At 39.7% G+C, this 27,588-nt stretch overlaps 1 protein-coding gene across 1 annotated transcript in view; it reads right to left on the bottom strand.

Annotated features, from left to right (window-relative positions):
• The window catches only part of LOC136840992 (uncharacterized), a 183,723-nt gene extending 156,307 nt beyond the window's left edge, over positions 1-27,416 (bottom strand). The window contains exon 1 of the mRNA XM_067108010.1: positions 24,777-27,416. Coding sequence (XP_066964111.1) covers positions 24,777-27,295 — 2,519 coding nt within the window. The 5' untranslated portion in view covers positions 27,296-27,416. The remainder of the gene's footprint in view (positions 1-24,776) is intronic.
• Between the last annotated feature and the right edge of the window lie 172 nt (positions 27,417-27,588).

Raw genomic sequence — 27,588 nt, 5'->3', positions numbered from 1 at the left:
ATGTGTAACAGGAGGAAAACCTTACAGTTGCACTATGAAACAATTGTTAGAGAGGGTGAAAAGTCAGATGGAAGAGAACATGAAAGGAGGTGCAGTAAAGAGAATGAAACAGGTTGCAGCTAGGGGACGAAGGGACGGTGCTAAGAACCATAAGTAACCCCTACGGGGTTTTCAGGTGCAAAGCTGATATATAACACGCACAATGTAAGGCTACGTCTAGCCAAATCCCGAAGAAAAAATAAAAGGAAAACGGGATAGCCACGAAGGACAGAGCAGAAAAACAAAGAAAACGATAGACTTGTCTTACAGGAAGATAATAATCAAGAGGCTGGAGAAGAATTCCAAGGCTTGGCAGTACAGAATAAAACAGCATCCGAACCATCCATGCAATCCGAGGATTACCGACTCCACACCGTAAATGTGAGTAGAGGTGACCTGACGGGCTAAAACACATTATGACACTTTTGATAGGTCGAAGCCACGATGGAGCAGGGTATAGGCCTAGCAACCCTATCTCGAAATACTTGCTGAGACATAAAATGCTAACACCTTCCACAATCATCCCTTCCGGAGGAGAAAGACCTGCATTGTTTGCAACAAAGCTTCGTGGCTGTTGCATTTGCAATAATCTGTGATTTGTTCGGATGCTAAGATAAAGAAATATGAATGTCAACTCTAAGCATGAAATAATTCAAATCCCTCATTCTTCATTTATCTTGAAACAAATTCATCCATCATTTAATCCAAAATCAAGTCCGGCATAAAACCCAGACAGGAAAAAAAAAACAGGTCAGGAGATCGAACAGTACGTGAAATGTCATCTAATAAAATACAACTTAGTCATTTTTTGCAAAGCGCCATGACAAAATTCAAATCTTACCACGGAACCTCATTGCACGTCGCACAAGTACAAAGTGAATGCAGCTATTCTTCCCTCTTACAGCGGTGCTACTCTCAGGAATCCGGAGAAATTCATCATTTTTTTTACAAAAAAAAAAAAATTAAAAAAATAAATATATATAATATATAATATATATATATATATATATATATATATATATATATATATATATATATATATATATATATATATATATATATATATATATAGACCAGAACCACATAACAGTGATGAAGGCCAAAACGGCAGACACGCACCAAATGCCTGAGAGAGAGAGAGAGAGAGAGAGAGAGAGAGAGAGAGAGAGAGAGAGAGAGAGAGAGAGAGAGAGAGATTAATGGATATACATTCATGTCAGGGCAAAATATTACATTGCTTGATCCTCGCCGCTGATAAGTTTAAGACATCATCCAGATTTTTTACCTAGTGAACTCCCCCAGTCATCAAGGCACTTTTCAAGTAAACTTGTGATAATAATGAACAGAAGAAAAACATGAGTCAATAAAAAAAAAAACATTCGTCAATAAAATCTGGAAGGAGGCTCGCCGCAATGCCTTTTAACACAAAGTTTGACCTTGTCGGTCACTTGACAGAAGAACAAATATAAATAGCCATAGGCCTACATCATAAAATTGCAACCGTAATCGTGATTATTAACCCTAAACACTCTATTCTAAACAAAAATAACGCATGAGAGGTAAAGCTTCATAATATCATTCTTTTTCGGGGGCAATGAACAAAAGGACTTCACTTCCAAAATAAGAAGCTGCTTACAATGGAGTCCACAGTCACCCAAGAGAAGCTAAAGGCCAGAAGCATCAAAATCTACTTACCAAAGACATGCCTCTGCCACTGGAATAAAATGCACAGACCTAATCTACACAGTCATTACATGGCATAATTATGAAAATGACGAAGTTACCCCTTTGTCAAGTCAACACTACTGGAACTAATAAGCACCAGATTTCTTCAGGAAAGGGCCATCATCTATCTCAATATGTATAAGAAGTCTCTTCTAAGTCATTGTTATGGCCTTCAGAGACGATTTGGAAACGAGACCAATCTTGATATGTAGCGACGGTTCAGTGATGCATTTTTTCTCGGAGTCTGCTGCTATGCATAAATCAAATGGCCTAATAAGAGCCAAACTAACACGGACAGTTCCTGGAAAGATTGATCTTTATCAGGAACTCTTGCATGTACTGTACATCATCATCCTCAGTCAGTTATAGCCGTCAACAAATACGACTATAAGCTATTCTCCAATCAACACAAATGTATTCCAAAAGCAATATTAATTCAATACACGCGTAGAAAATACCAGGTATTTACTGTCCTTTTTGTTTTTAAACAGATAATTTGCATCGCCCTGAAAGATGAAAAAATAAGACTGAGGAGCGCACACAAAGCCATCTTATTCAATTGAAGAAGAGCACAGCCGGTGCAGCTCCAGATTCCAAAGCCCTAAACGGGAAACTTCAAATACTGGAAGCCTGAACGAACTGATACTGATTAGTATTGTTCAATATCAGAGAGAGAGAGAGAGAGAGAGAGAGAGAGAGAGAGAGAGAGATGAGCAACTGCATAAAAATCATTTATGCATACGGTCTCATGCAGGGTTACTTCTTCAATGCAATAATTTTTCACAAGCAACCGATTTATATAGGACATGTAGCCTAATTCATAATAATGTGTGTATGTGTCTGTGAGAGAGAGAGAGAGAGAGAGAGAGAGAGAGAGAGAGAGAGAGAGAGAGAGAGAGAGAGAGAATGTTTAACATCATCAAGTACCGTATTAATTGTTATCTCCTATTCTCCAAACTTGGCCCAGTCCAAATAAACGACCAACTAGGCTAATCACAGGAATACAGACGAGGAAGGTATACGACACACGACACGAGTCATTAACACGGCCGTCACGGAAATATGACGTAAGGGATGACATGACGAATGACGACAAGTGAAGGGAAGGATGACGAGCGAACTGGCTGATGGCGACAGGTGAAAAGCGACAACAATGTCCTCTGCATTCACAAATCGACCCAGATCACACACGCTCACCAAGGACAAGAGAAAAGAAGCGAGGGTGACACATACGTGTAATCTAATCTCTGGTCAGATAAGGCTCGAGATTCTGGCCAACGTTTGAAGGAGGTGGGATGTTGCGATGTAACTCTATTCACATCCTGAATACAAAACGCACTTCGTCAGCAGAGAGAGTAATACAAAATTTTAGGCAAACGGGAAACTTTTAATGTATTTTGCTCGCTCTGAAACCAAGGCAAGAATTCAAATTGAATAATCTGGAAAATCAAGCAACACAGCAACCATGACATTTTGAGTAGATCTTATGGAAAATGTCATGTACATAAGCATTAGCATCCATCGCCATTTGTCAGTAAAATTTCTATCTTCACAATGTTCACTTTGATGTGAAGCGACTTCCGTGGAGGCCATCCATTCTCTTGGATCAAAAATAGTCACCGAAAAAAAAAACAGCATGCCCTTGACAAAGGAAACATTATCTCTGTGTTGACTCCTTGTACAGTATATGTCATAATGTACACGGTACTAAGTACAATACTGTTTCTCTCACACACACACACAGACACATACACAGACACACTATTTATTTACACTAGAAAGACACGAGAGAAAGGGAATGTGAACAACACATATACTGTATATATATATATATATATATATATATATATATATATATATATATATATATATATATATATATATATATATATATATATATATATATATAGATATATATATATAGAGAGAGAGAGAGAGAGAGAGAGAGAGAGAGAGAGAGAGAGAGAGAACAAATACCAAAAATTCAGCTAAGTACTGGAAGGTTCAATCCTTCCAGCGGCTCTCAGCCGGTCCCTCTCAAGGTAAAAGATGACCTTTCCCGAGTGAGCCCATCCCATGCCATGCCATGCCATACACATGATGAACCGTCGCAGTCAGCGTCCTCTGGCAATTTCCGGCTCCGCTGCCACTTTGTGCTTTTACTCATCCACCTCACATGATTGATGTACTGCACCAGCTCTGCCTTTTCAAGGTTTGTATGTTTCCGTGACAGGCAACGGACTTTCTTCATTTCTGCCAAACGTCTCATTGGAAATCCATTCTTTATAGATGCAAATCTTTGCTAAAACATACCATTCACTGAGATCTTATAGGCATCTACATTTTCCTATTCTCTCCACAAGTCAACACCATCCTATACAGTGTGACTCCTTACCTTTACCTTAAAGTTTACTGGCAACATCTCCATACATCCATTTCTGATTCCGTTGATACTACTTGTGGACATTTCATTTTAGTTGCCATAAAAGCGACAAACTCACTTCAGAGAAATCTGTCAAAGAGGAGTTTGGCTAGTACTTGGATGGGTGACCACCATGGCATGCACCACGCTATAACGCTCGCTACCCCACACTGGTCCCAGAAGCAGTCAAATAAAGCGACTCTTGGTATGACCAATACTTGAATGACACAGAAGCTCTCTTGGCCATCAACCCCATCACAAAAGCTCATACTTGGAAATTTGCATTTCGACTCTGGTGTCAGTGGCAGAGGTCGCAGGCATTGTGTCTGGTGTCACTATTTAATTTCCCTTCTACAGGATGTCTCAGCATACTCGAATTATTTAATATCTCTTGAATCATCACACGTAGACAACAGTTTAACAGCAAACGCATCTCTCTTCACGTGCACTTCTACCAAATTTGCACTTTTCGGGTCGACCTCGCTTCCAACATCAACATTTGCCAGCAATACGATTCCTGAATTACCTTGACGAGCTATTTTCTCCGCACATTTATTTCTATCAACACCTCTAACACAAATGTCATAAATGAGCTTCAGCCTACCTCTGTTCTTTCTCTCTCTCTTCTTGCAAACAGATTCCATCCGGTCTCAGTCATTGTTCGACACTCTCTCCTTCCAAATGATCGCAGTGCTGTGTCCACAGTCCCAATATGGTTCATGTGACGTCAATCAGTATAAAAAATGTTAGAAAAAAATCACTGAATAGTTTTCACTGACGCATTCTCAGACGGCAGAGTAATTTATATCCTCAAATATACGGCAACAGCAAGTGAATATTTTGCAGACACCTAAGGGTCTCATGAATTGTAAATCACAATGGTGAAATAAATGCGTTTGTGTTATTCCTCGCAGCTTCCACGAAAACGAAACAAAGCTGGAATTTCGGTGATTTGAACCAGGGTTAATACTACGACTCAAACGAGACAATTACCATACAGTTGGCAAATATGAATAAATCTTTAAATTTCAATGTCCATGCAGGTAACATTACTCAAATTAGGGGTTACTTCTTATTAATACCACCTCAGTTCACAGAGTAACTGATATTCCTGGTATAAAAGTTCTTGGTTATTTAGAAAATACATTTCCGGAGAGCAGGCGCATGTGGTGTACGAGAACTGCAATCTAATGCCCATGACGTCACTGATTAATATCGAGCAACAAACCAGGAAGCGCTGTGTCATATCGCGATAGATTTGATTAGAGATAGATTGGTTAACGTGAAAATGTAGCGGCATATAAGCATTTCCGATGCACCATTAAACTAACAACAGGGAAAGGAACGGAAAAGGGAAGGGGCGGTGGGAGAAGGGGTTGCGAAAGGGGAGAAGGTGAATGGAAGGGGGAGGGAGAAAGTGAATGGAAGGGGGAGGGAGAAGACAAAGGAACATGGTGGGGATTCCCAAATGTGAGCATTTTTTTTTTATTGAAAAAGAAGGCTGATTCTTTTCCGTATTCGAAGAACTGCACCAAAATTAACTTTATGATGCAAGCACAGAATTCTGCTTTACTAGACACTATAAATTTCACGGATGAGATGTTTCACCGCGTTCAGAAGCTTTGCATTGAATCTGACCCCATTCACATCGAAACCATTAAGAAGACCTCTTAAATCTGTAGTAGTCAACCAGCCTTCAATACTTCTCTGCAAAAGATCATTGGGAACTTATGTCACCTTTGTCTCCTTTCCCGCTGAAGAAGGGAGTGGAGTATGAAGCAACCCTCGCGATTTTCTCAGTAGCCTAGCTCTAAAACAACTATAGTTTTTTTTTTCAAAATCCTCGTTGAAAACAAAAATGAAACGGTTAAAATGTCTACAGTGTAAACCGTTGGACCGGATATCAACCAGAAGTGCTGGCTATAAATGCATAATCAGACATCCCTGTCTGTACTCCACTGTTGATAGTTTTATTTATTTATTTTTAAAGTTTTCAGCTGAATACTACGGGTGAACTTCTTATTTAACCTCTTCTGGGTTGATGACTTTTACCAAGACAGTTCCACTCTGAATTATATACCATTTTTAAAGCGTGAACCTTGACTATGCAGAATATAGATATATAATGCATATAAAAAAAAACCATTCCCCCAGCCCTTACAATCTCGTCATGTTATGCATTTCCGTCAGAGAGAGAGAGAGAGAGAGAGAGAGAAAAAGTATACCTTAGTTTTACCAGACCACTGAGCTGATTAACAGCTCTCCTAGGGCTGGCCCGAAGGATTAAGACTTATTTTACATGGCTAAGAACCAATTGGTTACTTAGCAACGGAACCTACAGCTTATTGTGGAATCCGAACCACATTATAGCGAGAAATGAATTTCTATCACCAGAAATAAATTCCTCTAACTCTTCATCAACCGGCCGGGGAATTGAACTCAGGCCCATCGAGTGACAGTCCGCAGCTCTAACGACTCACCCAACGAAGAGCTGAGAGAGAGAGAGAGAGAGAGAGAGAGAGAGAGAGAGAGAGAGAGAGAGAGAGCTCTTACTGCTATCAGCACTTTTTTCTTCGTTTTGGTTTCCTACTCAAATTTAGTATTAACTACAGCTGCATTTGCAGCAAAAATTTGCATTATTCGTAATTCTTTTATTTTCTCCATATTAAATCATGCTTAATACATTGTACAATATATTATCTTATGAAGCAAACATCTGTACCACAATATAAGAGATGTGTATGTTGAATGTCAGAACGGAAGAGACGTATTTAGGGAATAAACCTACAAATACTCCCACTGTTTTCAGTGGGTGATGGTATTCAACCCAACAAAAGCTACTCCTCAGCTGATTCCGAAGTGGTCACCACCCTCTTGTCTGTGGCAACCAGCACATTTTTGTAGTGTCCACATCGTCATACATTGAGACCATAAAAAGAATCTATGACAATTTCCACTGCAAGACACATTCAATTTTTGGATCTTTCCTAGATAGTGACCCCCCAAGGTTTTAGAGGTCGTTATCTGGGACTAATTTTTCTTGGGGGTTATTATCTTATGATATTTACAGTCTTTTGTTTATGTTTTTATGGTAATTCCCAACGGGCATGTACTAAACGCGCCGCAAATGTGGATACATACCGGTTAAAACCCTTGGGGATCACTAACCAGGAAAGATCCAAATTTTTTATTCACTGAAGATATTTCACTTTCGTTTTCCAAATACTTTACTGGTTTTACTACGATACTGTTTTCATTTGTATTAAAGAATTTTCATTCAAATAAAAGTAGGCTACTAACAGTCAGCGCAGCATCAAATCTTGGAGGTATATAAATGTAAAAGCTACTCAGATTTTGTTCATGTTCTTTTGCGCAACTTATTTGATGTGTCAGTATTTGAATTAGTATAACTAGTCTTGCAAAACTGAGAAAAGTGCACAAAATTATATTTTTCAAAGTCGATTATTATTAAAAACAAAACCAATCCACTCAAAAATCCTATGAGACGAACATACTACCTGTGTATACGTCACTATACAACTACTATATCCTTAATGTTCAAGACTAGTATGAGCAAATAAAGTCCTAATAAATTATCCGAGTTCTACAAGTATTATTTGTGAGTTTCGTACTAACCAGAATGCTATACATTTCCAAAATTATGGCGGTACTCTCAATAACTATCCACATAGGCTAACCGCTGGGCAGTCGACACTTGTAAAAGGTCGGAAAGCGTGGCGTTTAGAATAATGACTAGCCTTTGATTGCATTACAGTACTTTGACTCTACATCTAGGGGAAATTTTCAAAGGAAATCTGTTCACTGCTTCGTGACTTCTCACTGGTAATACCCTGAGAGTTTTTTCCTCTATCTTTCTTTTCCTGTTTCGAACACAGTTATCCAACAATTTCTTACGTCTAGAATAGGAGTCCTGAGAGAGAGAGAGAGAGAGAGAGAGAGAGAGAGAGAGAGAGAGAGAGAGAGAGAGAGAGAGAGAGAGAGAGATACAATGCTTTTAAATCCATCGTTAGGCGTTTTCACTATTCTGTTCAGTTTCGTTTACAGTGTTTGGGGGAAATTTAAAAAAAACGGTTTGTGTAACCTAGCGTATTGCGTGTTGCGTACAAGTAAAACATACACCGAAGTTTCTTCGGCACAATCGAGTTTTCTGTACAGCGTATAATGCTGTGTGAGACTCTCAGCCTGGGCCCATGAAACTCTCAGCCGCGGTCCATGAAACTTTAAGCCGCGGCCCGGTAGTGGCCTGTGTTGTTGGTACCTATAGCGGTGCCGGACGCATGATCATTGTTAACTTTAACCTTAAATAAAATAAAATCTACTGAGGCTGGAGGGCTGCAATTTGTTATGTTTGGTGATTGGAGGGTGGATGATCAACATACCAATTTGCAGCCCTCTAGCCTGAGTAGTTTTTAAGATCTGAGGGCGGACAGAAAAAGTGCGAAGGGACAGACAAATTGCATCTCAATAGTTTTCTTTTACAGGAAACTAATAAAAAGGCGTTTATTTTTTGGGTGCACGATGAAGTTTACAGCGTCTGGGGGAGCAAAGTCCTTAAATTGCTTACCGTAAACAAGAGAACTACATTTCTGAGGCCAAGGACTTCAGGTCAGTTTGTGGGACAGGATGGAACCAGTCAATCAGCTGTGTGAGAGGAGGATACGACGGAGAAAGCAAAAATCAATAAAAACGAGCAACGAAGAATGTGACTGACCCATTTGCGGTTCTGTGGCCACCTCAAGGCTTTCGTCTCCTGCCTAGTAAATATTTTGCCCTAAGGGCTGCCATGCCCAACTATCATGATGCTCAAGACTGTTTGGATCCAGGTTTCTTCTCGTCACATGTTCTTCGACATCACATTTTCATTTCCCAGTAAAGCCTTGCCGTTTAAGAATGCTCCTCCGAGACTGCGGTGCTATTCTGAAAGGCCTAATCAGCCTCTCTGCCAACATAGCCTATACGTTTTTGTTGCATTTCTCCTCTCCTTGTTGCGACAGGCTAGGGACTCCCAGTTGCCGGAGGCCTCGCTTGCTCGCTCGCTGTCTCCCTCTCTCTTCTCTCTCTCTCGTCACGACCACACAGGTAAGAAGAATATAAATTATCCTTAGTACTGAAAGCAGTTTCAATCAGTTATTTCATTTCAGGTCTTAGGAGGAACGTGGCCATGGAGTTTACTTAAAAAGGTAATTTATTTCCAAACTACATTCATAATAACAGAAAACAAGAATAGTATGGCTTCTCACAACAATCATGAACCTAGGTGCTCAAAGGAAAGCCTGAACCTCAAGTGACGTTAGATTTCGACTTTCTGGTCTGCGATTCTTCCCTTTTTACCAATTATTCGAAAACTTTGGCTTTTCCGGTTTGTTTTGAAAATCCCTGCCCTCAGGAGCAACTTATCGAAGTTTCGAATCCAGTTTTTTTTTTTTTTTTTTTTTTTGCCGCAATCATAACAAAGCCCGAGTCCTTTTCGGAATTGCTGAACCGTTTCAACGGCACACTAAACTTTTCTACCCGCCCTTGACCATGGCATGCTTTAGGAAGGGGGAAGGGGAAAGGTCACTGTCGGGGATGGGGAGATCCCGTTCTTCTCTGGAGTGGAAGTCACCTTCTCATAATACCCGTAGGCAGATGGCAACCACACCAAAGACTAGACATAATGACATCACTTGAGATGCAGGGGTCTCGCAGTTTCAAGTAACTACTTAAATGAATATCTCAACTGCCGTTCGAAGTCCAATGACAGTCGATTCACTGATAATGTCTGCACTGGATGGATGGTGTCCTTTAAAGAACCAAGATTTCTTATGATATATCATTTATATACGGTAACAAAATATACCTAAAACACACGCTGAATACCGTCAAGATGAATAACTTCATAACTAAATTACAAATAATACGGATGTTTCACACAATCCCAGTTGTAAGTGAAACTTCGTCCATGAGATCATGCACTTGTGTGGGTTTCGGGATAAGGGCATTCATCAAGGTTCTCGGAAAAAAAGAAAATAAAAGTGTCAGGGTTCAAAAGTTGGCGACAGGAACAAGATTAACAGGAACCAATATTCGCCGCGTCACCCGTAGCAAAGATGTGCTATTGACAGCAGGCAACAAGAGCCAATTTTGTGTAGTGAGGTGGTTAACGCTCTTGCAGCAAGAAAAGTGAAAATATGAAAATATGGCTCAAAAAGCAAGTTTTGAACACACACTATATATATATATCATATATAAGTATATGTATATATGTGTGTATATACTGTATATATATATTATATATATATATATATATATATATATATATATATATATATATATAAATATATAAATATATATATATATATATATATATATATATATATATATATATATATATATATATATATCATATGTATCTTATATATATGTGTGTATATACATATATATATATTATATATATGTATATATGTATATATATATATATATATATATATATATATATATATATATATATATATATATATATATAATATAGTGAATCAAATTTGTATTTCAAAAATTGAAAATTCAGCACACACCAGAAGCCCTCAGTTATATACTTAAAAATTTACCTGAGCTTATAAATTGCCAGAAACAAGGATGCCTCTCCAACATGAGAATATTCTTTATTCCATTCGAGGGAACCGTCGTTTACTTTCCCATTGCACAGGGAGAGAAAAATAAGTAGAGAAAGACAATGCAATAGAAAACTAGCCAGCTGCTGGATGAGCACTGGGCGCTGCCATATTTGTGCGTAAAACAGAGCAAAAGAAAATGCCTTTTACCAAATACCGTCTCAAGGAAGCACCCTGAAAAACCCTGAACATACTTTTTTTTCGTTCCAAGCCGACCCTAAATCTGCACCATGAGACAATGTGGACGGGCCTTTACGGACAGCGCGTTGCTACCAGTAGTCTGCTCTTGGAAAAGTGGTCTCCTTAGGCACGCACTTTCTCATCTTCCTAACACTGGCGACTTACTATTAATCCATACGACTTGTTTCTCCTCTATCCTCAAGAGCAGTAAAGGTTTCTTAAATACAGCTATATACTTCTTCTTCCACCTCTTTAAAATTATGAATATGGTTGGATGATATAAATAACTTGATAGGACACGGAGGTCTATGATTTTTATTATTTTTCATATTTAAATCAGTGGTTGCTACCAGACAAGATTTATAAATATCTGCACTTCTCTGAGGACCTCTCCTCCTCCTCCCTCTGAGGTAAAACACTATAAGCATTTTCTACGCAGCTGCATGTATACATAATTACTCTACACAGTGTTAGTTCTTCATTGGAGGGGTGGGTAGAGCTCTCGGCTAGCACGCTATTGGCCCAACGTTCGACTCTCCGACCGGCCAATGAAGAATTGGAGGAATTTATTTCTGGTGAAAGAAATTCATTTCTCGTCATAAAGTGATTCGGATTCCACAATAAGCTGTAGGTCCCTTTGCCAGGTAACCAGTTGGTTCTTAGCTACGTAAAATAAATCTAATCCTTCTGGCCACCCCTAGGAGAGCTGTTAATCAGCTCAGTGGTCTGGTTAAACTAGGATATACTTAACTTTTTTTCCACACAATGTTACATTTCCACACAATGTTATATTGGAACTATAAAGTCTGAACATCCTGATGAACCTAGCTATCTGACGATAATGACTCTTGTTTTCATGCCTACTGCCTAACCTTAAGAAGAGGTCTTCCATCGTCTTCTCTGAACGTTGTCCTTAATTCAAACGGTCACTTCAACGTCCACGTTTACCTCAATTAATCTTTGGGTTACCCCTGGGTCTGACCGTCCAAACTTGAATCACCGTTCATATTCGTTACTATTTTTTCTTGACAATTTTCCCTAGAAGTAATTCCAAAAAAATCCCAAATACCATGGCTGCAATCATATTCTATTTACTGCTTCCCAATAACTGATCTATCTAAGGAATATTTCACATTCATAAACTTCCTTTACATCTCGCCAAAGTCTATTCTACATTCACTTTGCAATGTAGCCTATTTGGTTCCATGCACTCTAATTCACTGACGATCTTTTAAGACTTATTACAGTTCTTCTTTGGAGGGATGGTAGAGCTTTCGACTGGCACGCTGTTGGCCCAGCGTTCGACTCTCCGAGCCGCCAATGAAGAATTAGAAGAATTTATTTCTGGTGATAGAAATTAATTTCTCGTCATAATGTGGTTCGGATTCCACAATAAGCTGTAGGTCCCGTTGCTAAGTAACCAAGTTGGTTCTTAGCCACGTAAAAATAAGTCTAATCCTTCAGGACAGCTGTTAACCAGCTCAGTGGTCTGGTTAAACTAAGATATACTTAACTTTAAGACTTATTACTCGTGCCAATGTTGCTATGACTTAACCCATGAAGCGCAAGAGACTTTATTTAATGTTATCAGCCACCCCAGCAGTAAAAATCCACACTTTTTTGGTGTAACTGCACATTACAACCACTTAGGCTATATGACTGTATAAAAGATCTCAATTGATTCTGAACAAACCAAAACCATCAACCACTAATGTTGTGGATGTCACTCATGGCTAAATTTTGCCTGACAGACTTCTGATTGTCTTACAGACAGCCGAGAAACCGGGCATTAGTGCACACTATTTTAACTAAAATACAGGGAATAAACGAGATGTCTGCAAAACGAGAACCATCAATTTTAGCACCAAAATTTGCTGCTCCAGACAATTTCTACAACAGAACGACATTCCCAGATGAATTCACCAGTTTGAACCTTTATTACAAACTCAAGACAGCAATGACAACTACTAATGGTGTCTGGCAGCAAAGTGATAGATGTTAGGGAAGACTGAAAAATAATGCATGGCACTTTCTGGATAAGACAGAATATTCTGAATGACATTCCTACCCAAAACTCTTGATCTGACCACAAGAGCAAATAAAGACCTTAGCTTCATGTACTGACGTCTTTCCTTCAAGGGCAACACTTAAAATGTCGATTACAGAAACAAACAAAATTCGGTGGTCTCATAAAAATACCTACAGCATAGTAATAATTTAGCAAATCAAATTAATGAATACTCCAGCCCTATAAGAGCTGAAAGTCAGCTCAGTGGTCTGGTAAAACTACTTTAATACTACTACTACCATCTTGTGAATGTAGCTGATTCACTTTTGCCAGGAAATTTTGACAATTATCAAGAATAGCAACATAATGTTTTCACACTCACTCAAAGGTAAGTACAAAATAACTGAACTATTAACCCCGAAGTAAGCACATCAAACATATCAGTCTACGCTGATAAATGCTGTTTTAAAACTTTCTGCAAATGTTAGGGGCAAAGAAAAACATGCGTCCAGTTTCATCAATAAACATGACGGTAAAGAAAATACTTAAAATGCCAATTCCCTTGCCCTACTCAAAAAGAAAAGTGTAGTCCATAGCGAAGTTGAAACAAAATTTTCTCCCAAATTCACGGCAGTGCTCTTCTTGGAAGTATCCAAGTTTGCTCATTCAATGCATCACTCTATCTCTAGACTATCTACGTAATACAACATTAGACAAAATAAAAGGACGATTCAGCAAAACTGCGTTATGTACATTTTAGTCCAGAAACCAAAATGATGGGGGACAAAAAATATTAACTGCATTAAGTCTAGTAATCGTAAGTGACAATGAAATCTAAAAAAAAACACTAATACTTTTGGTGACAAATCACAAGTTTTAACGACAGGCTTCAACAAAGACTGTTCAGTGTTTCACCGTTGTGTTCCCAAAACCTTTATCGAAGATTGTGGACTAACGGAAACTCGGCACATGGCAATTAGCCTTACGAGATTTCGCCTCCCTGGAAGAGCAAAAAGATGATTTGACATAATGCTGGACTCACTGCCCTCTGTTATGACAAAAAGAAATGAACACTATCAAGCAAATGTGAATTCAATCATCTACCATTCCAGAGGTGATCATTTAAGAACAGAAATGATCAATAAATAAAGTACAATGGCTGTAAAGCCACGGAAATTTTTTAGCTATAAAAATGCTGAAGCTATATCTATCTATCTATATACATACATATACTGTATATATATATATATATATATATATATATATATATATATATATATATATATATATATATATATATATATATATATATATATATATATATAATTTCAGCAGTCAAAATCTCAAAGGTGCTAGAGGAACCAGCAGTTAAGAAACCTACTTTGTACACCGAAGAGATAGTTAATAGCCATTTATTTAACAATCACTTATTTAAAGTAATTAACAAAGTAACAGTTTTTAAGGAAACTACTTCGCCTTTTATAAAATTAAACCTGTTGACATCTTGGGTGGAATGGAAATACATTGTGTGGAGATTATTTCACTGAGACTTTCCTGAATAGCAAGAGCTCTGATCTTCCATATACCTTTGCGAAAGTAATCTGAATCCGTAAACTGCTGAAGGTAAGCAGAAGAAAATGTATATTGCCTGTAACAAAGTGCTTCGTAAACAGGTTCATTTGAGTTTACTGGGACAGTATGAGACATGGAAATTTAAGTCAATATATATAAACAATCCATCTGGCTTACTTAATAATTGTCCACGAAATAGGACATTCCTTTTATAAATATTGGTGTGGATTGGTCATTTATGTAAGTCTATAATTACCAATCGCAGGTTTGTGATCTTTTTTTGTTAATAAAAGCATAGGAATAAACTATATATATATATATATATATATATATATATATATATATATATATATATATATATATATATATATATATATATATATATATATATATATATATATATATATATATATATATATATATATATATATATATATATATATATACCCAACATCAGAGCTGCAAAGCTTTAAATCATAACTCGAAGTAATATATTTTCATATATGTTACCGAAGGAATTTTTAGGTGATAATAAGTCCAGGGAAAGGCGCCTCAGTCGGCCGACAGCTGATAGTTTATTCCTAATATCCCACGGGACGGTGGCTAGTTGTGAAACGTCATTAGGAATAAATTATCAGCTAGAGTGAATTGAGTGACGTTTTCCCTGACGAATCACGGTGATGTGAGTTATATATATATATATATATATATATATATATATATATATATATATATATATATATATATAATATAGAGAGAGAGAGAGAGAGAGAGAGAGAGAGAGAGAGTTTATTGTACAGTATTAGGCTCATCCTATAAGAATGTGCTTGAGCTATGAAACCTACGGGAGGTGGGCAGAATTCCAGTGCCATAAAAGTCAAATAGACGCACACCATACCCAAAGGTACTGCTGAATACAAAAGCAACCAAAGTGCTTCAGGGTGCAAGTCTTCTCCCAACTAGGCTACTGTGATGTCTGTACAAGATAACCTCGTTGAGGATATGACGTCACAGCATTAGTTTATGCTTGCACTGCAGCGGAGATTGCAAAACTCTGGCAATACGATTAGCACAATTGCAACATTATCAGTTACACTGATGTGCGGCGCCACTGATGTTTTATTTTACAAAAGGCGGGTAGATGCTTCTTTTTAAAATACACATCTAAAACTAATGTAAAAAACCACGGAGCCAACCCAGACTGGGATCTACATAGAAATCTACTCAAATTCTTAAGTGGATAAAAAACCGTTTACCATTTTTCATGTAAACCTGCTGACTGACAAACAGACAAATCCAACCCAAAACAATCCCTTGGCTGGCATTCCATCAAGAGAGAATATGTACTGTAAGGTTCTCCCACACTGTATTTCCAAACATATCTTTTTATATTTCTTTTTTTTTATTTACATAAAGGACATAACGCAACTCCGGCAAAATCCCCTAAATTCTTTACAGCTCATCGCGACAACTCGCAAACATGAAATCACTTAAAAAATAATAAAACATGATGAACATCCTAACATGATATTTTCATAATAAAATGAATTTTTGAACATACTTACCTGGTAGTTATATATATAGCTTAAGTCCCTGACGTCACGGCAGAATTTCAAAAACTCGCGGCAATCGCCGATCGGTAGTCAGGTGAACCACCTGTGCGCCCTCTACCCAGGTACCTGGAACCATTCCAACTATTCCTCAGATCTTCCATGCCCCTAGTCTCTAGAGGGGAGGAGGGTGGGAATTTAATTATATATAACTACCAGGTAAGTATGTTCAAAAATTCATTTTATTATGAAAATATCATTTTTAAACATCTAACTTACCTGGTAGTTATATATATAGCTGATTGACACCTTTGGTGGAGGGTCAGAGACAGCCAACATCGTTGGAATTTGCTTAAGGGTTAATAAACCAACTTAAGGTCCTTACCTGGATTAAGGAAGCTGACTTCAATGAACTCCCTCATTTTGTCTGCTTTCCTTAAGAGGTCCAGCGATCCCCTCAGGGGCTGAAGACCTCTAGGAGCTGCCAACCGTGTACCAACCTCTATGTGACAGACAACCTATAATACCCTTGTTCCGGGCGCCACCAAGGAACAAAAATGATCATTTGACTAAAATTGATGATTGTGGAAGACTGCATTCAATCTTCACAAACAACCATAAAATTTCAACCATTCCAAGGTAAGAACAAAGGGTATTGTTTTATGGAATTGATTAAGGAAGCTGAGTTCAATGAACTCCGCCTCATTATGTCTGTATTCCTTAAGAGGTCCAGCGATCCACTCAGGGGGCTGAAGACCTCTAGGAGCTGCCAACCGGTGTACCAACCTCTATGTGACAGACAACCTATAATACCCTTGTTCTGGGCGTCACCAAGGAACAAAATGATCATCTGACTAAAATCAATGATTGTGGAAGACTGCGTTCAATCTTCACAAACAACCATCAAATTTCAACCATTCCAAGGCAAGAACAAAGGGTATTATTTTATAGGATTGGATTAAGGAAGCTGACTTCAATGAACTCCCTCTCATTATGTCTGCATTCCTTAAGAGATCCAGCGATCCACCCAGGGGGCTGAAAATCTCTAGGGGCTGTCAACCGGTGTATAACCTCTATGTGACTAGACCTCCTCTCAATACCCTTGTTCCGGGCTCTACCAAGGAACTTTCATCCCAATGATTGCGGAAGACTGCGTCCAGTCTTCACAAACAACAACCATAAAAATTCTCAATTCCAAGGTAAGAAAAAGGGTATTGGTTTATGGGATTGTAGGGTATTCCCCTCTCCCATTACTGAATTAGATGCTATAAACGGGCACAGCGTATAGCAATCTTCGTGATAATGTCTTGACTTGTTTTAGATAGTGAGAGGCAAATACTAACTTGCTTCTCCAGAAGGTCGTGTCCAAGATACTCTGCAGGGACCTGTTCTGTTTAAGAGCTACAGAGGTTGCTACTGCCCTGACCTCGTGTCTTTACTTTCAGAATCTTGTAGTCTATCTCTCTACATTCCATATTTGCTTCTTTTATCAACTGTCTGATAAAATAAAACAGAGCATTCTTCGACATCTATACAGAGAGCTTTTTTGACTGAGCACCAAAGCCCTTCTGAATTCCTTCTTAAGTCCTTTGTCCTATCCAGGTAGAGCCTTAGAGCCCTTACCAGGAATAGGACTCTCTCTCTCCTCCCCTGTTATGTCCGTTAGGTTCGGAATCTCGAACGTTCTGGGCTAGGGGTTGTGACGAGTATTCATTTTTTGCAAGGAAGCCTAGTTGCAGTGAGCAGATTGCCTTGCCTTGTATAAAATCTATATTCTTGCTGAGAGCATGTATCTCACTAACTCTTTTCGCAGTGGCCAAACTGACCAAGAAAAGAGTTTTCATGGTGAGGTCCTTTAAAGATGTCCTCTGCAAGGGATCGAACCTATTCCCCATGAGGAACCTCAGGACCACGTCTAGGTTCCATGCTGGTGAGTTCTCTATATACAAATTTGGGTTACAGAAATATTGGAAGAGGACACATGGTTGTCCTTTGCACCATCCTCTAAATACCTCCCACTTGGATTGGTATACCTTAATGGTGGATAACTTCCTTGATTTGCGATAGCGCCAGCTGCCTCCTTCGAAAAACTTCTGGCTCTTGTGAGTTTTCCGATAGTCCGAAAGCAGTTACTAGTAGCGCTTGTAGGTATCTTTCCAAGTGGGGTTGTTTGAGTAGATCTACTCTCTGAGGTAGGCTACTCGGGATGTCCACCATCCAATCCAGTACTTCTGGGAACCAATCTCTTGTTGTTTAGTAAGGGGCCACAAGGGTCATTCCGGTCCTCTCATGTGACACAAATTTTTTCAGTACCCTGTGTATTATCTTGAAATAGGGAAATGCATACACGTCCAAGTTGGACCAGTCCACCAGGAACGCGTCTATGTATATAGCCCCGGATCTGGTACTGAGAGCAGTAAGTGTCCAACCTCTTCGTTTGCGCTGTGGCGAAGAGATCTATGCAAGGACGTCCCCAAAGTCCTGATGTAGCGTTCATTCTTTTGAGAGGACTTTATTTCCTGCTCAGAATGTCCGCCTCACATTTTTTCTCCCCTTGGATAAAGTGGGTTACTAGTTTTACACTCTCTCCTTTGCCCAAAGAAGAGATTCTCTTATTGTCTCGTATAGAGACCTGGAGTGAGTGCCCCTTGTTTGCTGATGTATGCCAACGCTGCTGTGTTGTCGGTGTTGACCTGCACCTCTTTGTTCCCCACTGTGTTCGAACTCCCTGAGAGCTAGAGGGATTGCAGTTAGTTCCTTCTAATTGATGTTTAACTTCTCCTGCTCTCTGGTCCAGGAGCCCGAGACTTTATTTCCCTCGTGTTGCTCCCCATACTGAGTCCGACGCATCGGATAACAACACTAGGTCTGGGTTCCTCTAATATAGAGAAGGGACCTCCTGGAGCTTGACGGGACGTTCCACCACTACAAATACGGTCTTATTGGTTCTGAAATGGGGATGCACTTGGTCTCCAGTTCTATTTCCTTGTCCCAGTTCCGATTTAGATGAAACTGTAACGGGCATAGAATTAACCTCTCAAAAGGAGACAAACCGTTCCAGCGAGGAAAGGGTTCCCAGCAGACTCATCCATTCCTTTGCCAAGCATGACTGTCTCTTTATAAAGTTCTGAAATTTTCTTGAGGCTTGTCCTGTCTTTGCAATAAACGGAAAAGCCCGAGAATCCTGACTCTGAATCTTCATCCTAAGGCATAGAACCTCTTGGGATGGGATCGGCTGAGATTTCTATCTGTTTATCAGTAGACCTAAATTCTTTGTTAGACGCTTGATGCCAGTGCATCTTGCGTCCTGAGCTAATTCCACGTCTTGGCTTCCAATATCTTGAAGCCTGACGTCCTGACGCCCAATGCCTTGACGCTGACGTCTTGGGTTCATTGACGCTTGTCATCATGGTGTTTCACTCCTAGATGTTTGACGCCACTGCATCCAGCGTCTAGAGTTTCATTCACTACGTTCAGCGCCTTAAACTTCTGGACATCTAGAAGCTTTAGTTGACGTCTATTATCCTTCTTCTCTTTGCCTGGTTGTCACGCTTGCAGCCGGAAGACAAAGTCTGCTGCATATTTTATAGTAAAGCTATATGCGGGCTTCCTGCTGTTGGGGACAGGCTGGGGAAGTTTCAACTACGGCAATTATTTCCTTCTCATCGTCAATAATGGACCGTGGAGGGGTTCCGCAGACGAGTACCAATCCGAAGGAGGAAGAGGAGGATGTACGGAAGGCAACACAGTGTCCGCCACGCTCTTGCAGCCCGGTATCCTGACTGAATAGAACTGTCTACGTTTGTTCTTAGTAGGAGAGCTACCCTTGGGGCTGGAAGGGAAGAGCTCCGGGCTGCTGCTGTGGCTACAATCTGTAGTCTATGAAGTCTTATCATGACGTCCTCAATATTGGGTAACTTGCTCTTGAGAGGTCTCGGCTCCAGAGCCAGACGTCAACCTTGTCTGTTTAGGCCGAAAGAGAGAGACCGGAACTATAAAACCTTTCCGTGGACGAACTTCAGAAAATTCTTGGAGATCGGGTGCATGGGGACGTGAAAATACGCATCCTGAGGTCCAGTGAGGCCATCCAGTCATGCTGTTTGACCGCTGCTAAAACCTATTTTGTCGTTTCCATAGCGACCTTTGTTTATTGCACAAAAAAATTGAGTGCAATCACGTCTAGCACCGGTCTCTAACCCCCCAAGCATTTGGGGATCAGGAATAACCGAATGTAGAATCCTGGGGAATTCGGATCTTGAACTCTCTGTCTGGTCTCCTTTTGCAACATCATAGACACTTGTTGCTGTAGAACCTTTGCCTTGGTTCTGTCGTTGCATTTGGCAGAAAGGTCGAATTGTCTTGTTACTAGAGGGGGCCTACTCAGGCTGGACAGTCCGGCTCCTACCGCAGTCTGCAGGAGAAGAAAGGCAGGTCCTCCTTCTTCCCTGTGTAGAGCCTCTTCTCGTTGTCATTCATCTACCCGCCCTAGAGGAACCTCTATCGGAGGGCCGACCACGAAAGAGCTGAGATACCTGAAACACAGGAACCTCAGCCTTACTTTTTTAGCGATGAAAGTCGTAGGTAGGACTTTTCTTGCTGTTTTAGATCTTAAATCTTACGTGGTTTTCTGGGCCAAAGATGAAAAGGCCTCTATACCAAACCTTGAGAGAAGGGGTGAGAGGAAAAAAGAGGTATAAATCAATTCTGATTCTGATTGGACGTGACCCCATTAGCCAGGAAAGAGCAAAGATGGGCCCTTTTCTTCAGGAGTCCCGCTGAGAAAGGTGCAGTTGATTCGTTGGAACTATCTCCGAGTCCTTTATCCATACACGACATCAGATATATGAGTTCTTCGGTGTCAGTCGTGTTGAATAATTCCATCTTCCTTCCTAAATCTCCAAATTCTTTTGAGGGGGTGGTCCAATTCTGATATCGGCCAACAACTTCGTTTTCCCCATGGCCACTCGACGAGAAGAGTCAACAAGATTCGAGAAGGTTCCTGGGAAGGGGCAGGTATTCCAAGGCCGAACGATTCTCCAGTTTGATACTAAACGCTAGACCTTGAGCTAGTTTGGTTGGAGGAAAAACAAAGGCTGTCTTTCATTGTTTCTCCTTCGAAAGTATCCATTCTTCGTAAACGCTGCCCTCTTAGACGCCTTCACAAGAGTAAATTCTGAAGGCGGGGAACGAGGAGCAGTCAGGATAAATTTCTCTGGGAAAAATTTCCGAAAATAGCTTCATAAGCCTTTTCAAGTCTGATAAAAGCTGATGGCCTTTTATATTGTCTTCGTCAGAAATCTCTACAATAGGATTCACAGGAGAATGCGAGATATTATCATTCTCTTCTTCCGATTTTCCGAAGACGGGAGTAGCGACGTCTTTCAAAATATCATCTTGACGCCTGGCGTCCTGGCGTCCAGTCTCTTGACGCCTGGCGTGTTGGCGTCCATTTTCTTGAAGCTTAATGTCTTGGCGTCCAGCTTCATGACGCCTGACGTCCTGGCGTCTAACTTCTCGACACTTGACGCTTCTCAACGCTCGACGTCCTGGCGTCCAGCTTCTCGACGCTCGACGTCCTGGCGTCCAGCTTCTCGACGCTCGACGTCCTGGCGTCCATACTTCTAACTTTCGCTGTCCCGTCAAACCTAGAGGTTACTTGAGAACTGGCCGCCTGTGCGACATCGGTCAAAAGCTTCCTCCGGTTGACGTACAGCAACCAATGGACGAAAAAACACTTTAACCTCGCCTTTCCTATGGCGAGGGTGAGCGTCCTGGGAAACGTCAACAGGTACGCTCGAGGGGACGACTGCCCGGTAGCTAAAGCCTCTTGCCTCCCTTTGTCTGTCGACTTTCCTTCTCACAGGGGTTGGTGAGCTTGGAAGAGGTCTAGGACTAGGAGCACAACAGGACCGAGCGGTCGCACCTCCACTGCACTTGCACTAACAACATATTAACACTTGTATTTTTAGATCTCTTATTATCGATCACATATTATCCCTGTCTTCTGAGAGGGATTTTACCTGTTGGGCCAGGGTCTGAATGGCAGCCAACAAATCATTAAGTATTGGGTCCTTACCTGTTTCAGTAGGGGTTCAGAGACTACCACTACGGGAGAAGGATCAATAGGATAGTTATCAAGGGAAAAGAATTAACTATTCCCTGGTTATATCAAGAAGAGTGAGAAACAGTACTCTTGGCTCTTCTGAGCCGGTCTTTCATTCCCGTTCTTCAGACATACTAAGTGGGGATCCAATGAGACTTTAGCAAGCCGCTTGCATCCCCACACACACATTTTCACACCGATGAAGTCAGATATGTTATAAGAAAATCCAAAAGCGAACAAGCGAAAGCCAAGCCAAAGTGTACTTCACCAAAATAAGTTGCGAAAAAACACAGCCTACGAGCGAAATTCCATCGATGTTACCGACACAGCGGCAGGGAAGATCTGAGGAATAGTTGGAATGGTTCCAGGTACCTGGGTAGAGGGCGCACAGGTGGTTCACCTGACTACCGATCGGCGATTGCCGCGAGTTTTTGAAATTCTGCCGTGACGTCAGGGACTTAAGCTATATATATAACTACCAGGTAAGTTAGATGTTTAAAAAAAACCCATTTCAGTCGCTTAAGAAATGAGTTTGTCACAAACAGTACAAAGACGACTAAACACACTGCGCTTCCCTGCATCTAAAAGTGAAGGCCAGGAAAATATAGGCTATATAAGGGAGGCACTTCAAAATGATAATTGTCTGCCTATCATTTTTCATATATGAAGGTCTTTTGCTTAATCAAGGCAAAGGCGCCACTAAAATATTTGGGCACACGCCTGCACGAGAATCCATTATCGAAACTGTTACGGATGTCAAGGGACAAGATCTCAAATGACATCACAAATACGTAATTATTCCCTATGAGCTTAACAGAAAAGAGCTACCAGTAAACACAAAATTCCTTCAACTGGGTTAGCGAACCGAAAGTGCCAATCGTTAAGTTTCAGTCATATATTGCCACAGCGAACCTTTCACCAGACAAAAACCTGAAGGTGTCAACTGCCGAATAAAGGTTCCCCAAAAGGATTTCCTCACAGTTTTACCTTTCTCCAGAATCGTGTATTTTAACAGAGTTAAGTCATACTAACATTTAACTACGGTACACAACTGCATTCCAGACCAAAATATGAGAAAAAAATTTTCTATAAGAAAAAATTAACCAAAAGGTTTAACATTACACAAAAGATCAAATGGACGGATATGTTTCTGATGAGAAAAATACCCAAAAGTTAATCTTAAATATACGATATAAGTTAAACGGGGGCAAATGGGTTATATAAATATATATATATATATATATATATATATATATATATATATATATATATATATATATTTATGTGTATATACATATGTATATATATGCATATGTATATATAGTGTATATGTATATATATATATATATATATCTATATATATAAATATATATATATATATATATTTATATATATATATATATATATATATATATATATATATATATATATATATATATATATATATAACCCATTTGCGCCCGTTTAACTTATCGTATATTTAAGATTAACTTTTAGTATTTTTCTCATCAGAAACATATCCGTTCATTTGATCTTTTGTGTAATGTTAAACCTTTAGGTTAATTTTTCTTACACAAAAATTTTTTTCTTATATTTTGGTCTGGAATGCAGTCACATACCTGCAGTTAAATGTTAGTATGACTTAACTGTTAAAAAATATATATATATATATATATATATATATATATATATATATATATATATATATATATATATATATATATACATATATATATATATATATATATATATATATATATATATATATATATATATATATATATATATATATATATATATATATATATATATATATATATAAGGTTGTAACCTTATTATTTTTTTTTAAATTTAGAATGCCATAGATTAGTTTAGGTTGCAGCCATATTATGTTTCAATTTCTTGTTCTCAAGGTTAGGTTTGGTGATGGATCCAGGCTAGGCGCAGCTCTCCCAGCCAGGAAACCACCCAACGACCTAGGTTAGGTTAGAATATACCCCTATATTTCACTCACATTGTTTTTTCCCTCCCACCTAAAAACTGGTTTTCCATTGTATCCCCCCCACCGTAATTGAAGAATATAAAAGGTGTCCAGTATGTCGAGAAATACTAATTTGCTATCGAAACGAACCTCAAAAACGTTCAACACAGTAAAACATTGGAAATCATCTTTTCATCTCTGAGTATGATTAAGGTTTAAAGTAAGGGCGTACCAATATACGTGTATATATATGTATATATGTATATATATATATATATATATATGTATGTATATATATATATATATATATATATATATATATATATATATATATATATGCATACATAATTATAAGATACTTAAATATAAACATTCCAAATTATAAACAAGTGCAAAATTGATTTCCCTAGATGTAGTAATACAATAAAAATTTAAATTGAGTAAATCAGTAAATTCTTTTTGCTGTAAAGTTTCCCAAGCTTATCTACTTGAAATAAATATTAGACAAAATCTAGAAAACAATACCTGAAGACAGCTGGAAGATATGGAAGCTGGTCAGGTGATGTTAGGGCACCTCGGACAGTCATTGCTCTTCCATCCGTACTCCCCACTTCTATACTAATGCCACCCATGGAATTCACAGTAAGCTCATTAAGTTCTGTGATATTCATTTGGTCAACCGGAAGTATAAGAGGAGCTGCAACACCATCAGCATTTTCCTCAACAAGTGTATTGCCAAGGTGTTTTGCTGAACTTGAATGTCCAAGGATGCTACGGGGTTCTGTGACAGTGTATCCCCAGCTCAGCCGCTTTAGGCTTTTCGATGATCTCGATGAAACAAGAGTAGGGTCCTTTGGCATTACAACTGAGGCCAGAGATGCTGGAATACCCCCAGGCCCACGAGGCCTATATGATGGAATTTCATCTCTATGATTCAGCAGAGGAGAAGAATTTCCCCCACCTATTCCATAGTCTCGTACAGGGTGAGGATTTGACACCATACCAGTCACCGTGTGATATGGATTTCTTGGCAGGTTCAGCACGCCAGCATCTCTCTTACCACGTACAACTGCAGCACCCCCAACACCATACTCTCCTCTTGGATGGAATGGAGAAAGACCTAAGCCTCCAACGGTAAAGCCCCTAGGAACATTAGACAAGCCCTTAAGTGTGTTGTCACGGCAAAGAGTACTTTGTCCTTGAGGCATACCTGTTACTGTATGGTACACATTACGGCCGGGAGATGAGATTTTCTGCATTCTTATGCCTTTAGGAGACAAATAAGAGTCATCTTTACTATTAGGTCCTCTTCCAGCAGTGGCTGAGAAGCAGTTTTTAGGACTTTTTGTTTGGGTTAATGCATTCAGGGTTGTTCCAGTTAATGTGCCGCCTTTTTCAATGGAAATGGGTACTATGGGAGATGTATCATCTTCCAAAGGATGTGATGAAACTGGTTCTGACTTTGATGGCGCAAAAGTTGGAAGTGAAGTTGGTTGTGCTGACTTTACAGGTAACATGGAAGAACTATACGCTTCTGATGAACTTGGGTCTCTCCCTCCTGAGGGGGTTGGTTTACTTTCTTCTTCAACTGTTTCAAGTTCCCCATTTGCCACTGGAACCACAGTAAAGAGATGACGAGGCCCCTGTAAGCGCATACCAACTACAGGTTTGGATGAGTGTGACTTGTGATTCTCATATATGACAGTCTGAAATGGACATGGTGGTAGCGACTGGAGGATCTCAGGTTCAGAAACTTTGGCATTTTGTGGACGCTTATTATGTTCACTAGTGCGATCACATGCTGTCACTAAAGGAGAGCTGCCCCGTCCGTGCTCCAACCTCTGATCTTGCTGGCTAACACTTGCTGGATTCTTCGGTTGCTGGTTACTTCCCAAATTATTCTGATTCGGAATCCCAAGAGTATGATTACTAAGACATGGTGGTAGCTGGTTTTGTTGGAAAGGAACTGCATTATGTCCCTCACAGCTAGGTTGAGGAGATAAGGGTTGTGTTAATGGTCCATGGTATGGCTGCAATAGAGGCATGGGCTGATAATATGGATATATTGGCGGTGCTGGATACTGCATGGGTGGATAAGGCTGGTTGAGGTGAGGAGGATACTGATATGACACAGGCCAATAAGGGTGGGGTAAAAATGCATTTGGAGGAGGTGATATTACCTGGTTTGGTGTTGCCATTAGTTGGTTATGAGGTGAAATGGCCAACGACTGGCTATTTTCCCTACCCCTGTGTGGGGATGGCTGCCGATGTTGCCCTTGTAAATGCTGATCCTGAGAAACTACATCCATGGGAGAGGTAGAAGTCACTGGCTGCAATACAATATTTTGTAGTGGTACTGATAGACTATGTTCACTACCACTGTGCGGGGATGGCTGCTGATGATTCGTTTGTAATGAATGATCCTGAGAAACTACATCCATGGGAGAGGTAGCAGTAATTGGAAGCGCTGGAGTATCTTGTTGTGGTACTGACTGGGATGAATGTTGGGAAGGAGCTGCCTGACACTGACTGAAATCAGTAGTGTTTTCCTTATTTTGCACTTCTGAGGGTACGGATTTGGGTGGATCATCTTGTAATGAAGGCATTGGTACTGAATGAGAGACAGGCTCTTCCTCCTCATTTTGACTTTCCGTGAACTGCTTTTGTATTAATGGTGCACTTGCATCTTGATACTCTCGCATCGGTAAATCACTCTGGGAACTAGTGGTCAACAAAGGTTCAAGAAGATCAACATTCTCATTTGCAGAATTCTCATTACAAGAGTTCTCCGTGGCTTCATTATTACTATTAGGAATATCACTTGAAACACTAGTTTTCAGGACAGTCAACAATGAGCTAGCTGATTCTGTAAAATCTGCGATAGGGTCACCAGCAAGGTCACTTTGGCATGATGCTGGGTCATGCTTTTCTTGTTTTCCAGTTGCACCACTTGACAGCAAAGGCTTCTGCTCTTCTTCACTCATTTCACTTTCTCTGCTTCCACAAGGCTCACTAGAATCACCCTCAGGATCTTTATCAAACATCGTGATACGAAAACCACGGAACGGATCTCAAACTACTACTAAAATTTCGATACATACAGCGTGACACTACGCAGGAACAATCCGAAACACATCCTTACGCACCGTCGACTGTATAAACACTGACGTGCTGCCACCTGCCTGGGTTTCTAGTATCGAGGTTCAGCATACACCAGTTTTTGCCCAGACAATTTCTGTTAAGAATGATTACACTTATTGATAGTTTTAATGTTCAGATATAGTTACGAAATTTCTTATATTTTTTTACATATAAGTGTGAGCTCTTACGCGTAAAA

This window comes from Macrobrachium rosenbergii, chromosome 8 (assembly GCF_040412425.1).
Source record: "Macrobrachium rosenbergii isolate ZJJX-2024 chromosome 8, ASM4041242v1, whole genome shotgun sequence".
Classification (NCBI taxonomy): Eukaryota; Metazoa; Arthropoda; class Malacostraca; order Decapoda; family Palaemonidae; genus Macrobrachium; species Macrobrachium rosenbergii.
Note: the sequence above shows the minus strand (reverse complement) of the source record. Positions and strands in the feature narration are given on the sequence as shown.